The 14265-nt window shown below is 40.0% G+C and overlaps 3 protein-coding genes across 5 annotated transcripts; 1 reads left to right on the top strand and 2 right to left on the bottom strand.

The window, feature by feature from the left end:
* Positions 1-179: 179 nt before the first annotated feature.
* Positions 180-2367, top strand: LOC100877166 (putative E3 ubiquitin-protein ligase UBR7). Its single transcript, XM_003703039.3, has 7 exons — positions 180-610; positions 701-886; positions 978-1127; positions 1183-1294; positions 1477-1655; positions 1751-1910; positions 1983-2367. The coding sequence occupies exons 1-7, from the start codon at positions 470-472 to the stop codon at positions 2132-2134; spliced, it is 1080 nt and encodes a 359-aa protein (XP_003703087.1). The 5' UTR covers positions 180-469; the 3' UTR covers positions 2135-2367.
* Positions 2368-2432: 65 nt separating this feature from the next.
* tan (C45 family peptidase tan) lies at positions 2433-6286 on the bottom strand. Of its 3 annotated transcripts, none has more exons than XM_076529673.1 (8): positions 6126-6286; positions 5420-5583; positions 3935-4132; positions 3765-3875; positions 3438-3654; positions 3097-3337; positions 2845-3041; positions 2433-2705 (listed from the first exon to the last, which is right to left on the bottom strand). In XM_076529673.1, exons 2-8 carry the CDS (start codon positions 5534-5536, stop codon positions 2587-2589), a joined length of 1200 nt encoding a protein of 399 aa, XP_076385788.1. In that variant the 5' UTR covers positions 5537-5583; positions 6126-6286; the 3' UTR covers positions 2433-2586. The 3 variants fall into 3 exon arrangements, with proteins under 3 accessions (XP_076385788.1, XP_076385790.1, XP_076385789.1); XM_076529675.1 differs by lacking the exon at positions 6126-6286 and adding an exon at positions 5754-5965; XM_076529674.1 differs by lacking the exon at positions 5420-5583 and having other exon boundaries at positions 6126-6269.
* A 4053-nt stretch (positions 6287-10339) lies between these two features.
* Positions 10340-14011, bottom strand: LOC100881535 (DDB1- and CUL4-associated factor 11). The gene is made up of 10 exons (XM_012284846.2): positions 13869-14011; positions 13308-13416; positions 12969-13215; positions 12761-12907; positions 12490-12671; positions 12339-12431; positions 11968-12214; positions 11743-11898; positions 11568-11674; positions 10340-11333 (listed from the first exon to the last, which is right to left on the bottom strand). The coding sequence occupies exons 1-10, from the start codon at positions 13946-13948 to the stop codon at positions 11178-11180; spliced, it is 1524 nt and encodes a 507-aa protein (XP_012140236.2). The 5' UTR covers positions 13949-14011; the 3' UTR covers positions 10340-11177.
* Between the last annotated feature and the right edge of the window lie 254 nt (positions 14012-14265).

Here is a 14265-nt window from a genome sequence, read left to right as displayed (position 1 = left end):
ATTAATTTTTACGAATAATCAGACAACGAACGTCGCACCGATAAACGTAATGAACAACTTTTCGCGTATATATCGACGTTAGTTAATTATTTGTAACAACCAATACGGCTCGAACAAACAACTCGAGCGCTGTCATCGTTCGATCTACTAGTAACGGTTTCACTTTTCCACGGGATAAGTCGCGCGAAACGACGCGAAGAGACGCTACACGCGTCACGTGATAACGTTTTCTACCACTTTGCTAACAGCCAACAAAACAAACAGTTCTTGTGAATTTCTCCTTGTACTATAAACAGGTACAAAATGTCACTGAGAATTTCGACTTTATAAGAATTTTTTATAGAAATTCTGAACCGCTATCGAGATTAGAGGGTAGGGAAATTCGAGAGCAGAAAGGACACCGTGCACTTTCAGAGTGTAAACGAACAAGTTAAAAGTAGTTAGATTCGTTGATCAACTGAACTGCCAAATGTCTGAGAACGTGGAAGAAACGATGGAAGAGGAAAGTTCGGTTACGATGTTGGACGTGCTTCGAGAGGAGAATCAGTTGGAGGAAGATGCTTGTGCAGTTTTAGGCGCGTCCGACGACAAAAATTGCACTTACAGCAAGGTATCGTAAACATTAAACACGATTAAATGTCGCCCTACCGTAACCGACGATAATCGAACAGTTCCTTATATTTTCACATTTTTCTTGCAGGGATATTCTCGGCAAGCTTTATACGCTTGTAAAACCTGTTGCCCGAAATCAGGAGGAGGAATCTGTCTAGCTTGTAGTTTCCACTGCCATGAAGGGCACGAACTGGTAGAGCTGTATACCAAAAGGCACTTTAGATGCGACTGTGGTAATTCCAAATTTGCTGGAAAAAAGTGTAACTTGGATCCGGTATGGTTTTGTTGATTATATCTTTCACAAGTATCTTACTTTATTACTTTAGAGTAACGGACCTATCCCTTGTTTCGTGTTTGGTTCTTAGTCAAAGGATCCGATTAACCCTGAGAATAAATACAACCATAATTTTGATGGGCTCTATTGTATCTGTGAGAGACCTTATCCAGATCCAGATGATACACTGAATGATGAGATGTTACAGTGCATTGTTTGCGAAGATTGGTATCATTCCAAGGTAATATTACTTAACTTTGCAACTTTCTTCTTAAGTTGACTAACTGTTTTAATAGCATCTAGAGTGCGAAAAAGGAATACCGGCAGACGACGCGTACGACGAGATGATTTGCGCTGGATGTATGAGGCAGAATGACTTTCTGTGGTGTTATGCAAATAAATATGCAGGTAATGAATCCCAGGTGCCAGCTACTTTAGTTCACTTTAAGTTAACTTAATGATAGAAGTAATGATGGTAATCATATTATTCTGTTAATCGTTTTTGGATAAAAGAGTAATCGTGATTGCAGTTGATATTCTGCAGACATTGAACTGTGATTTGTAATTGCTGAATTAATGATTAATCCCAGTGTTCGAAACACCCGAGGCATCCAGCGATAAGAAAGAAGAATCGGTGGATATCGAAAAACTGCCCGAAGGATGTACGATGCCACGAAATAATTCTCCGAACCGGACTGCAACAAAAGGAAGTTGCTTCTGGACGGAGGGCTGGAGAAGCGCTTTGTGCGTTTGCGAAACGTGCAAGGAGGTAGACTTGTTTTTCGAATCATTGTACAGTACGGTACTTACAACGTAGTACTTCTCGCCGATGCATCTACCGAACGAGCTTTTGTACGATTACAGCTATACCGAAAGAAAAATGTTATGTTTCTTCTCGATCCAACGGACAGCGTGCACGCTTACGAGGAGGCAGGTAAAATTAACAATCATGAATCGCAGTACGAGAAGGGTATGAAAGCTCTCGCCTCTTTGGGTCGCGTCGAACAATTAACGGCGATCGAAGGTAGATAGATTTAACGCGACACTAGTTTATCGTTTAATAGATTCATTGATCGCATTCTTTGGCGTTTAACAGAGTACAATAACATGAAGGAGCGACTGAAGCGGTACCTGCAAAAGTTCGCCGAGAACAAGAAAGTCGTACGGGAGGAAGACATAAAGGAATTCTTCACGGAAATGGAATCGAAGAAACGGCCAAAGGTGGTAGTACCTACGTATTGCCGTTGAGATCGACTTCAACCGGAAGACATCTGTTTTTATTTTTTTATTCGAATATTAGGATCTTTTTCTTAATAGTTTTTGTTTGTCGAATTATTCTCGTGATACTAAGCTATTTACGTTTTTACACTTCGAAAATTGTCAAAGTTTCGATAAATACGAAATTACTTGTGATAAACGAAGGAGTTAACGAAAGGGAGATGTAGAAGGAAGAAGAGGAATAAAAGCGAAGAAGAAAGATATCTTATTATTTCCATGGATTACCAAATTTCCTTTCTTTCACACGTTTTAAGCAAGAACAATGCTATTACAAAAGAAATAGTAACGTTTATTTATGCGAACACAAATATTGTCTAGTTCGTGAAGACAGTAAAATATAAGACAAAATTATAGAACGAAGCAAAGTAACGATATTGGAAAGAAATTCACTAGTAGAGGAACTTTACGTTTGGACATAAAGTTCAACTTGCAGCGGATGTCGGTTCATCGCGCAGTCTTAAAGGTATCACTACGATCGGTTCTGTAGAGTTCGGTTTGTCCGTGTAGATGGCCCAAGTCCTCTCGATGCAGTCAAAGATACCTAACGACACAAATTGTCAAACATTTACTCCAAAATAATAATACCGGTCCGGTAATAATAATAATAATGACCACAGCAGTCGACGTCCTCAATAACAAACAACAACAAAACACTAACACAGAAGAAACAAGAAAGATACCTGTAGCAATAGTCTTCACATAGTCGTCCTTCTTAATCTCCTGATAAACTCTATACTCATCATCAGTTTGATCACTCAAAATATTTATAACATCCTGACGCGACTTAGCCGGAGGATGTCTGCAGATGGCCTCCATTCTCTTCACGCTGCTGTCTATGATAACACCCTCGACCTCCGGCACCTTCAGTCGCAGATATCTGCAAGCGAACAAATACCAGAGACTAATCGTAAACAACCGAGCCCTTCACTCACTTGTTGCAATGGGCCGTGTTCTCTCCGGGGCTGACAGTCAAGATGTTCAGTTGAGATTGCGTGGCGTCAGGCTCACATGGACCGATCTCTGCATTGTGAAACATTCTGTCCCCTTCTTGCGTTAGAAAAGTCATGTTCACCGAGAATCCCTCGGCAGCGCCGCATCCTTCGTTCCGTAAAATTTGCTGGGCCTCCACGTAATTCTCGGCGGACAACAGCGCTCTGGCTAAAAAGTACCTGGCTACGAGAGGCAACTACGTTAACTAAAGGGAGATGTAGAAGGAAGAGAAGGAAACTTCGTTTGAAGAAAGAAAAAACAGAGTACAGAAGAAATAACTTACGAGTCTTGGCGGATCTCAAAGTGGCGGCACTGAGAGTATTGATAGAGTAAACGAGACCATGATGGTTGTAACCCATCGTGTATCCCGGCAGGAACCCGGCGTAGCTCAAGGACGTGAAATTTTCCTCCTTGCATCCTGGTTCGACCACGTGAGCAGCAACCAGGTACCAGTGGTTGAGGGTCTCCCCGAGTGCGTCCTCGTTGTGTCCCAAAATCTCCTGTTTCGCGATAGTAAAAACAGGAAATACTCGCGCATAAAATCACGTAAATTCATCGATCAAGGTTGTCGGTACCATGAGGGCAACTGGTCCACGCCCGTCCCGCTTACCTGGCCTGGTTGATTACACATGATAGTTGAGCAACCAACCGGTAACTCGTTGCTCTGCACTGTTTCGTTCGCTACATTCGGCACGATGTCGTCTAAATGCATGAGAAATAGCTGCGGAAGAAATCCCGAGGATTAAACACAGCTCGATTCGAGTTCGTCGAACGACGTACCTTGTGGAAGGGAACATCCGCTCCGTCGGCCGTCCCCCGGATTTCCCGGAGATATCCCGGGAATTGTTCTTCCACGCATGCCAGAGTTTCTTCGTAAATCTTTCTACCCGCTTCGGTCTCGTAAAGCGGCAGGTACGTTTCGTTCAACGGCCGATATCTATCCATGTAGGATCGAATTAGGCCGGAGAAGGTGCGTCCCTGAGGGAAAAAGTTGGTCGCTGGTTTGAGCGAACTAGGTACATCGATTATGTCGTCGCTAGTTCGCGTGTGAGGCGGATATAAGACAACTTACTGCGTATAGTAATAAATTTTGCGTAAATGTTTGTATTGTGCGAAGTAGAAAAGAGTACTGGTATGTTGTCAATTGTCGAGACTTCACTTTGCATACGTAGCTCTATATTGCATAGTTAGCTCTATACAATCGAAGTTGCCTTTGATAAATAGCAAGTGTACAATTTCTACTATTGTTCGTTTCACTATGTCACTATAAATTTAGTTAAAAAATACTTGTTTCAAGTATAAGGTACAAGTATAAGATACCTCGTAAGAGCAAAGGTACCTTAACACTAGAACTACCGACATTAAATGCTCGTTTATCGACGAATTAAAAATAAAATGAAAAGGGAAATAAATACTAAAGCATCAAGTAACATATAGAACTAGTTTTTACCTCAACAAAATATGACAGATATTCCCATAAAATCATGACAATAAAATTTTGTAATATCAAATGGGAAATGTGAAACCAGTCATTTTGACTGGTTGGTAGTTCTAGTGTTTAAAAATGTTATCAGCGCAATATAATCTGTCACAAAATTAGCAAATATTGTACAAATGCTACCTCCAACGCTAAAAATTCCTTCGAAGAATCCGCTGTTTCGATATTATTTATGTTCCACGGTCTCGAGTTGTTTGCTTGCATAATGCTAATCGTTACGTGATGCGTTAAGTCGGAATTATTTTAATAGAAGTACGATATCAATCACGGTTCGTATCAGTCTCGTGATTTCGATCCACTTAGAAGTTTTATCGGTTAGCCCTGTACAAGCAGCGGCTTAGACCACTGATCCTATTGGAGTTGCAAACAGCATTTTTTGCGGTGAACGAACTCGATGTGGTACTTAGAACATGTTCTTAATCCCGCGATAACAATGACGGAGTAACAAAGTCGACGATAAAAGAATGAAAAATCGCAGGTAACGATACGTAATTGAATTGAAAATCGAAGATCGAGTGGAGATCCATCGGGGATTTTTCCATTTATCTTTTTTTCCCAGCGTCGATCGTCGTAATTTTCTCGTTACCGATTTACGTAACCGATAATTTCGTTTCCTAACGAGTTTTTTCTCGCTTCACCTCGCGTACGCGTCAACGCTCGTCGAAAATGTTGCAATTAGCGACGAAGCGCGGAAAATAAGGAAAAAAAAGAACGATCGAGCAATCTACTGTGAATCGAATCACCGATAAAAACAATAGAATTCTTACGATATCGAAACCGACGTCGTAATGAGTTCCTCTGGTATGAATAATGGGAACGGCTTGTCTTCTTCCGATATCCGTGTTCTCGCTGGTGCATGGACCAGAGTCTTCCGGCGTTGTCATCCTTTGACTTGTTGCCTCTTCCAAACGAGCCGCAACTACCGGTGCAGCTAAAATTTCGATATCGTTTTGCTATGCTGGCACGAGTTCCTTATCTCTGACATCTCTCTCCCATGCTCTGTATTCCCCCTACGCTACTCTCGATTTCGTTCATTTCGGTACGCTTCAAGGTTGAAACGCTTTTTCGTGTGGTGAAAAATCGCGTTCCTCGAACCCTTACCACCTTTCCAGCCCACCTTCTCGCATCCGCCTCTTTCCACGCCAGCGTTCGATCGGTTCACCGCGCTGGAGAACGCGAAACGTGTTCCCCCGTTCCTAAATCGCGACCTCGCAGCCCCCGTTCGATCCGATTCGATCAGATAGACCCGGTCGCGCGTCGAACGCGAAATAACGAACTCCGTTTCGCGCGCTGAACTAGATACTCTCGACGTCACCTGTACCGCTCAAACTTATCGCCGGTGACGCGGGAAACGGGCCAATCGAACCGCGGAAAATTCGATCTGAGAAAAAATCTTGCGGAACTGGGGGGAGCGAACTTGGCAGGAAAACTCGCGGTGCCGATCGTTTTAGGGAGCGCTTCCGGCGAACGTACCTGAAATTCAACTGGATCCTCTGTCGAGGGATGCAAATTGATACGAATCGACGAGATCGAAGCGGCCGATTCCAGGCGTCGTGGCGACGAGAATGATCGTCGCGCGTCCGAGGACGGTTTTTACGGTCGGCTTCCCTCCGCTACGCGAAGACCGTGAGTCTAATCTACCTTTTATCGGCTTACGTTGATTTGCGAAGCCGTACGACACGCGTAGCCACCTCCAAGAATAGACGAATTCTGCGTTGGTGAACAATGAGATCCAGCGGCGGCGTGACCGCCATTATGGTTCTTCCGCAAACGCTTCCTCTTCTTCTTGCGTTTCATTTCTGGACTTGCGTTTCAAAGAAGATTTTTATACAGAAGACACGTTGTTGATCGATCATGATCTTCTTGGACTTGAATTTATTACTTCAATTTATTAAATTCAGAGTAGGTTATTGTAAAAGATTTTCAATATCCAAAAACAAGTTTTAACCGCTTGTATTTTGACGAGTCTCGTGACGCACTTCCAGTGCAAATATAAGTCTCACTCAAATTTTTAATATTCTTCAAGTTAAAATTTAAGTTCAACCATAATTTGCATTATCAAGGCCGAATGCTTATAGAATTTTTATTTTATTGTTTGTTTTAATATTATGACTATGAATAGTTAGTTTGGACTGACGCACCTCACAAATAAATTGTACGGCAAGGGGTTAAAAGTTACATAGAAGATGTGTTCAAAAATTCATTTCAGTTCATTATTCATAATGTGTTTGGATTATTTGTCGATCAATTAGGTTTAGATAAAATTGTCAACAATGTATTAATGCTAAATTTACTTGAATTTTAGATCCTTCGTTTTAACCCCCTTCATTTTGAGCGTTAAAAAATGAATTTGATAAAATTGTCGGTCAACAATGTATTAATTCTAAATTTACTTGAATTTTAGATCCTTCGTTTTGAGCCACATTTGTCAGCACTGTTACGACAACAAAACGAAGTTAAAATGTTAAGCGAAATTTTTACGTTAAAATTCTGTGTTGCAATTGTCGATTATGCAAAGTGTAATAAAATATAATTTATTGCGTTCAAAGAAAAGCTACATGTGCGTTAAAAAATGAATCTGATAAAATTGTCGATCAACAATGTATTAATTCTAAATTTACTTGAATTTTAGATCCTTCGTTTTGAGCCACATTTGTCAGCACTATTAAGACAACAAAACGAAGTTAAAATGTTAAGCGAAATTTTTATGTTAAAATTCTGTGTTGCAATTCTCGATTATGCAAAGTGTAATAAAATATAATTTATTACGTTCGAGAAAAATGACATGTGCGAGAAATTTGAAGAATATTTGCATAAAATTTATGTGTAACTATAGTACATAATTAACTTGGAAATAGGTATTCATTGACTGCCCGTAAGAGCATTGTTCTAAGACAAGTCAGACCTCTCGTGAAGATTGACGTGCAATTAAAAGGCAATTATTCTTGCGATCAATTCTTCTGAAGAAATTCCAGAGATAGATATTCGAAACTATCAATTATTTTGTGTAAGTTGCGAGCCGTTCATGATGCAAGGGCACGCAGTCGGCAGGGCGCTATAATTTGAAATCAAGTGCGACATTAGCTTATCGCTCATGTTAGAACGCGTGTTCGTGTCACGGGTCCGGTTTGGTTGCTTTTTAACCGTTCCAAACGCTTCAAATGCTCGATCTTATTTTGCAATGATCTTGCGCGCGGATGCATATTTACCGAAAGGAACAAGTTTGGTTGCGGAAACCACAATGCAGCGCGCGAAAAATCGAGTTCCATCGCGGTAAGAAGTGAAAAATTCGGGGAAAAAATCTGAGCAGAGGTATTCCGATGGTTACGAAGTCGGTAATTAACAGGCGCATTACACGTATATAGAATTACGCAAGAACGTTCCCGCGATCTGTTCCCTTCGACGAAATACGATACTCGATTGACGTCTAGATTTAGATACAGACGTATAATGAGATCACCTGTCCACTTCCGACTACCATAAAAACTTTATAGTGTATAAATTAGAAACATTGTATATCAATGAGCGACTCTAGTTTTTCTATGTGGAGGCGATATTCCGCAATCGCGTGTCCATTATGGTTTAGGTCCATCGAAGGAGACATAATTAAACTCGATCTGTACCCGATTCGTGTCGAGCCATTTACATCGTTTCTAGTTACGTCCCGCATTTTTTGACTGTTTCGCATTGTTTATTTTCCTTGAAAAGCAGTGGAACTGAGATGGCGGGAAAGAAAATGGGAACGACGGGAAAGGTGATTGGAAGGATCCGCACGGTCAGCCGTTACTTCGGCTTCTAAATACTTCCCGATATATGAACTAGAGTATACCAACCGTCCGATCTCTTCTACGGTTTCTCGTTGATTCTCCGTTCGCGTGTTTTACGACGCGAAATTCTTCCCTTCGACCGTGTCTCGTTAACGCTAGGTTTACGGAACGTGGCGAAATCAAACCTATTTTTAATTACACAAATTATTAAAATGTTCCCCTTCGAAGTCAAAAGTGACTCACGCTCACCTTTCTTGCAATTCTAATTACTAATTGAATCTACAATTCTATTTGTTTTCTTACTACTGTTATACCATGTGTATATAATATTATACATATAGTATATAATATTGTACATGAAGTACATAATATTATACACAATGCATAATATTATACATATAGTACATAATATTATACATGTAATACATAATAATATACACAATGCATAATATTATACATACAGTATATAATATTGTACATATACTACATAATATTATACATACAGTACATAATATTGTACATGAAGTACATAATATTATACACAATGCATAATATTATACATATAGTACATAATATTATACACAATGCATAATATTATACATATAGTACATAATATTGTACATGTAATACATAATAATATACACAATGCATAATATTATACATATAGTACATAATATTGTACATGTAATACATAATAATATACACAATGCATAATATTATACATACAGTATATAATATTGTACATATACTACATAATATTATACATACAGTATATAATATTGTACATGAAGTACATAATATTATACACAATACATAATATTGTACATGTAGTACATAATATTATACACAATGCATAATATTATACATATAGTATATAATATTGTACATGAAGTACATAATATTATACACAATAGATAATATTACACATGTAGTACATAATATTATACACAATACATAATATTGTACATGTAGTACATAATATTATACACAATGCATAATATTATACATATAGTATATAATATTGTACATGAAGTACATAATATTATACACAATACATAATATTACACATGTAGTACATAATATTATACATATAGTATATAATATTATACATATAGTACATAATATTATACATGTAATACATAATAATATACACAATGCATAATATTATACATACAGTATATAATATTGTACATGTAGTACATAATATTATACATGTAGTACATAATATTATACATAATGCATAATATACATGTAGTACATAATATTGTACATAATGCATAATATACATGTAGTACATAATATTATACACAATACATAATAATATACATATAGTACATAATATTATACACATGGTACAACACAAGGTATAAACAAATAGAAGCAGTACTTAATAACAGAGAAAAACTACCCCAATAAAATTCTGCGTAGTACAAAAATGTCGAGTGTAAAGGGTAAACTGTTGTCGAGACAAAGAACGGTATAAATTAATTTATATTTTATCCCATACATTTTTAATCGAAAATTGCACATCGTCCGTAAACCTGGCCTTAAACTCGGATACTTTCTTCCTCGAACACCATCGTACAGTTCACTATTTATATTCTCTGATAATTAGCACGCGTTTACTCGAAACGCGTATACGTACATACGTACCTAACTTCGCGCTTGCATTAAATACACCGTTCGCATTCGCTCGCATAACAAAAAAACACGTTTCCAATGTCAAATAATAAATTAACGATAATTTATTTATCAAAAGTACCTTTCGCAAACGTATCAATAATGCTTATATACTATGTAATATATTATATAAGCTATGCTTATATACTATGTATGCACGTACGTATGTATGTATACATCTAGGTAGGTAGGTGTGTGTGTATCGCATACATATGCGGTACATATATGTACATACGTATGTTCTATGTGCAGGTATGCTTTTATATATTTAAATATCTGTACAACTTTTTTAAATTCCGTTCGTAACATTTAAACGTACCTTACAGAGCAGATATACATTGCAAAATGTACACGTATGTATTACCGTCCTTTTCGCTCTTGGTCAACTTACAAAACAGCTACGCCGTAAACACCGAACCGTCTCTTTTCTCCCATTCCTTTACCGCCCCCTCGCACTTTCCGTTTCGCCGCCGGCCACGCGATTTCTATTCATTTATAAAAGCACGATTTGGTTATAATGCTCTGGTCGGACAAAAATTAACGAGATAGTAAACGGATTAAAAGAGGCGCAAGAAACTATAAGAAGATTAAAAGAAAGAAAAGACTAGGAAGAGAGAAAAAGGAGAATTTTCAAAAATCTTTGGATATCGCTTTCGAGCAAACTGACATCGTATTGCTCGATCGATATCCGATTTGAAAATTAAAATAAAATTAAAATAAAACCACAGAGTAGACTAAAAAATAGGCAAGTTCCGACATAAACTAACCGATTCGCGTAGCCGGGGTGGATCTCGGCAATTTTCCACGCTTTCCGTGAGACGAGCGTCGCTCGTGCAACGCGACGTCAAAACGATCGGAATCGCGACGTTGATTCCGTTAAAGTACACGCGTTCGATGACGACTCAGTCTTATAGAAAAATGTCGCGTCTCTCTATCACGAATACGCCGACGTACGGTCAGTCGGCGTCGAAGCGAGAATGTTTCGTCGCGTGCGTCGAACGCGTTAACTTTTTCCTCGTAAGAACGAAAAGACCGAATTCCCGAGAACGTCCGATTTCTCGGTTGGAATCTATGGAACTCAACAGGCCGCGGCATGTTTCGCTCGTTGAGCAGCTATTCGTTGACTCCGTCTCAAGGTGCACGGGGGCGATTCCACGTCAATCTCCTTTTCCGAATCAGAATTGTCCAGAGCGGTTTTCCCAGCGTATCTCCAGCTGAGGATTGCGCCATCCCACTGTAATCGATAGTCTCGTTTTTATTAGGATCGCTGTTAGACCTCTCGGTTTCGTCGCCGCAACGTTTCGTATCAACCGTGTGGACCCAAGTATAACTAATAACTCAAGATCGTAGATCGGTAACGATGAGTTTAAGGAGAACAGAGCGATCTTACGTAACAACGAAACGTTGCGAGAGACTGATTCTAAGCTTCTTTTCATTCGCGGATTTCACGAGTTTCTGAAATACGTACAGACGTAGAAACAATCTCCTGATGGAATGGATGCCAACTGACGTCGCGCACGCATCCTTTGTGACCCACTAAGCTACTGACTATCCTGCCAGTTAAAACGTCGTATACTGAAACGAAGGGAAACGTTAAGATCGAAACGTTTATAGTAATCAATGAAAATAATAATTTGTCTTACTTATCACTCGTCCAGCGGCGCATCCAGTATATATATACCTTTGACCCGTTACGGAAGCAGGGGAGAAATGACAACGTATTAAAGTTTGAAGAACGGAGTGGCCGCGATAGGTCATGATGCTGGTATCACCTTCCAGCATATTCCTCGCTTTGTGCACTAAAGCGGAAAAATGTTACTTTACATCGAGGAAAAGTTTCGCGTCGTATTGATCGTTCGACAACTCACGTCGTTTCGGAACTTTTTGCCATCGATAATCCCAATTTTGGTTCGCCACAGCCTTGCGCGTGTTTCGTTCTCCGTTGTGATCCGAAAACGCGCGCACGTCCCATAATTTAATCGTTTGATCTTTACTGTTCGTGATGAGGTATCGGCCGTCACCGCGTGGATCGATGTACGTTATTCCGTCCATGTGTCCAGCCAACACTCCGACCGGATGTGGATCTGTTTCGTTGAGAGTTCTTCTGTCCCAGACCTAAACGAGTCAAAGAAAAAGCAAAAAAAAGAAAAGAAAGAAAATAAGGAAAAAGACGAAAAGAAAGCGCCAGCGTGCACGGATCCAGCAGAAAGGCTTGTTACCCAGGAACTTAATAACGTACCTTGCAGAGACCGTCGTCGCCAGCACTATACAAAATCTGTGACGTGTCATCCGCGAATACTACCGTGTTAACGTCGTTATCGTGAGCTTCGATCTAAAAATTGACGGACGATGAGTATCGAAACATCGTGCGCGAGATCGTTGGTACGAACCCTGAACGCGCGTTGATGACATTCGCGATCGTATATGTAAAGGTAACCGTCGTTGGCGCCACTCAGAATTTCTCGTCCATCGCTGGAGAATACTACGGAAAACACACCGAACCTTCGTTCCTCTGGACGCAACGACAACGACTCTTGCGTGCTGGAGTCTCCATAAACGGGCCATAAATACACTATGAATAGAAACATTTTTCTTTTGAATGATTGAAAACAAATGGGACCCTGATTATGTTCTATCGGTAGCAATGTATGGTTCACTCACAACACTCTGACCAACTGGAATAAACTATATAGTTGCCATCAGGACTGAATGCAGTGTCCAAAATGCTCCAACCGACATCTCGTGCACGGACAGTTTTGAATTCTACAAACTCTCCATCGTGGGTTTGGTATAGACGTAGGAATTTATCTGCAAGTCAAGATATAAAGAACAATAAGTAATTGTAGGAAGAGAACAAGCAGTAACTTACCTTGGCTAGCAGTTAAAAAGAGTCTTCCATCTTCCGAATAAGAACCGCAAAATGCTTTGATGTTGTGTTTAGCAACTTGGTGCATTTTATTCGGTAGAAAATTACTACTTATTCGACACCTTTCTCCTGTACTGAAATTAGGACCCAAAGCTCTCCTCTGTATCATCGACGTCACTGACAAATTACGTTTCTGTGAACTGTCCACGTATCCGCACGCTAATTTTGTGGCTAGGCTTATTTCGTTTTCCTGAAAAAAACGAAAAAAGAAACGCGCCAAAAGAACAGACGTATAAGTAGGAAGTTAAATATACTCGTATCGTATGTATACAAATAACAAACATCTAATCTGGACGTATTCGGTGAAGACGTAATTCTCGGAGGTTGCGAATTTGCGGCGTATTCCTCTTCCGAGTCATCGTGATCCGAAGCTATGATGTGTAGCTGGCCGCTGCAACGAGAAAACAAGAAACGTCAAAAGCAATCGTCGAGAGACCGGTCCAGAAGTAATGCGAAGAAACGTAAAGAAAGTGGACGGTGAAGGTTAGGTGTCCGAGACTTGGAAATGCTAAAGAAACGAACAAAAGTCAAATTCGTTCGAGAGGAGAGGAAAGTCGAAATCTTGCGGACTTCCCGTAGGAAAACAGAAACGGTTTCGAAAATGGAAATCATCGCGTTGATTCGAAAACGCGCAACAGCTAGGAATCGCATATAGAGGTTAGAATTTCTCTCATTCTCGTTGGTTGGCTGTCTTTGTTTGCTTTCCATTTCCCTCTCTTTTCCACTCGGCTCGTATCTAGGTTCATCTCTCTCTATCACGCGCGCACGTACACACGCTCGAAAGAAAAATTCACGACGACGACGACGTTGAACCTTTCGTCCGAGAGATAACGTCGAACCAACCTGCGTATCAAGTATTGCAGGACAGCGGCGAGCCCTGGATCGTGTTCGATATCCATATTGCGTGAATAAGTGCCTCCCATGCAGCCAGCTAACGGATCTTATTTACCGTGTAAAAGCAAACGAGAAAAATGCTCGCGAGAGTTGATGGCGTTAGTGCGGTGACTATGACAGTTGAAACGGACGATGACAGGAACGAAGAGCGCGCGTGTGAACTCGAAATCCGCACGGGGAGGGGGTAGAGAAGGAGAAGAGAGGAGAAAGGAAATATAAATATTTTTCGATCACGCGCGCGTAAAATACGTCGTCAGAGAAATAAACGGTCGTAAACGTTAGACGACAATGGCAGTGCGTAGAGATTCGATAGAAAGGGAAAGGAGAAACGCTAGATGGTGTAGAG

This window comes from Megachile rotundata, chromosome 3, assembly GCF_050947335.1.
Source record: "Megachile rotundata isolate GNS110a chromosome 3, iyMegRotu1, whole genome shotgun sequence".
NCBI classification, from domain to species: Eukaryota; Metazoa; Arthropoda; class Insecta; order Hymenoptera; family Megachilidae; genus Megachile; species Megachile rotundata.
Note: the sequence above shows the minus strand (reverse complement) of the source record. Positions and strands in the feature narration are given on the sequence as shown.

Coding starts and splice junctions, on each gene's coding strand:
- LOC100877166 (XM_003703039.3), top strand. CDS start 470: ATGTCTGAGAACGTGGAAGAAACGATGGAAGAGGAAAGTTCGGTTACG. Junction 611..700: donor AAAATTGCACTTACAGCAAG/GTATCGTAAACA, acceptor TTTTTCTTGCAG/GGATATTCTCGGCAAGCTTT. Junction 1,295..1,476: donor TTATGCAAATAAATATGCAG/GTAATGAATCCC, acceptor GATTAATCCCAG/TGTTCGAAACACCCGAGGCA.
- tan (XM_076529673.1), bottom strand. CDS start 5,536: ATGACAACGCCGGAAGACTCTGGTCCATGCACCAGCGAGAACACGGAT. Junction 3,655..3,764: donor TGTGTAATCAACCAGGCCAG/GTAAGCGGGACG, acceptor ATCGCGAAACAG/GAGATTTTGGGACACAACGA. Junction 3,338..3,437: donor TTTGAGATCCGCCAAGACTC/GTAAGTTATTTC, acceptor TGCCTCTCGTAG/CCAGGTACTTTTTAGCCAGA.
- LOC100881535 (XM_012284846.2), bottom strand. CDS start 13,948: ATGGGAGGCACTTATTCACGCAATATGGATATCGAACACGATCCAGGG. Junction 13,417..13,868: donor CTGCAATACTTGATACGCAG/GTTGGTTCGACG, acceptor TTCTCGTTGCAG/CGGCCAGCTACACATCATAG. Junction 12,432..12,489: donor GTCATCAACGCGCGTTCAGG/GTTCGTACCAAC, acceptor GTCAATTTTTAG/ATCGAAGCTCACGATAACGA.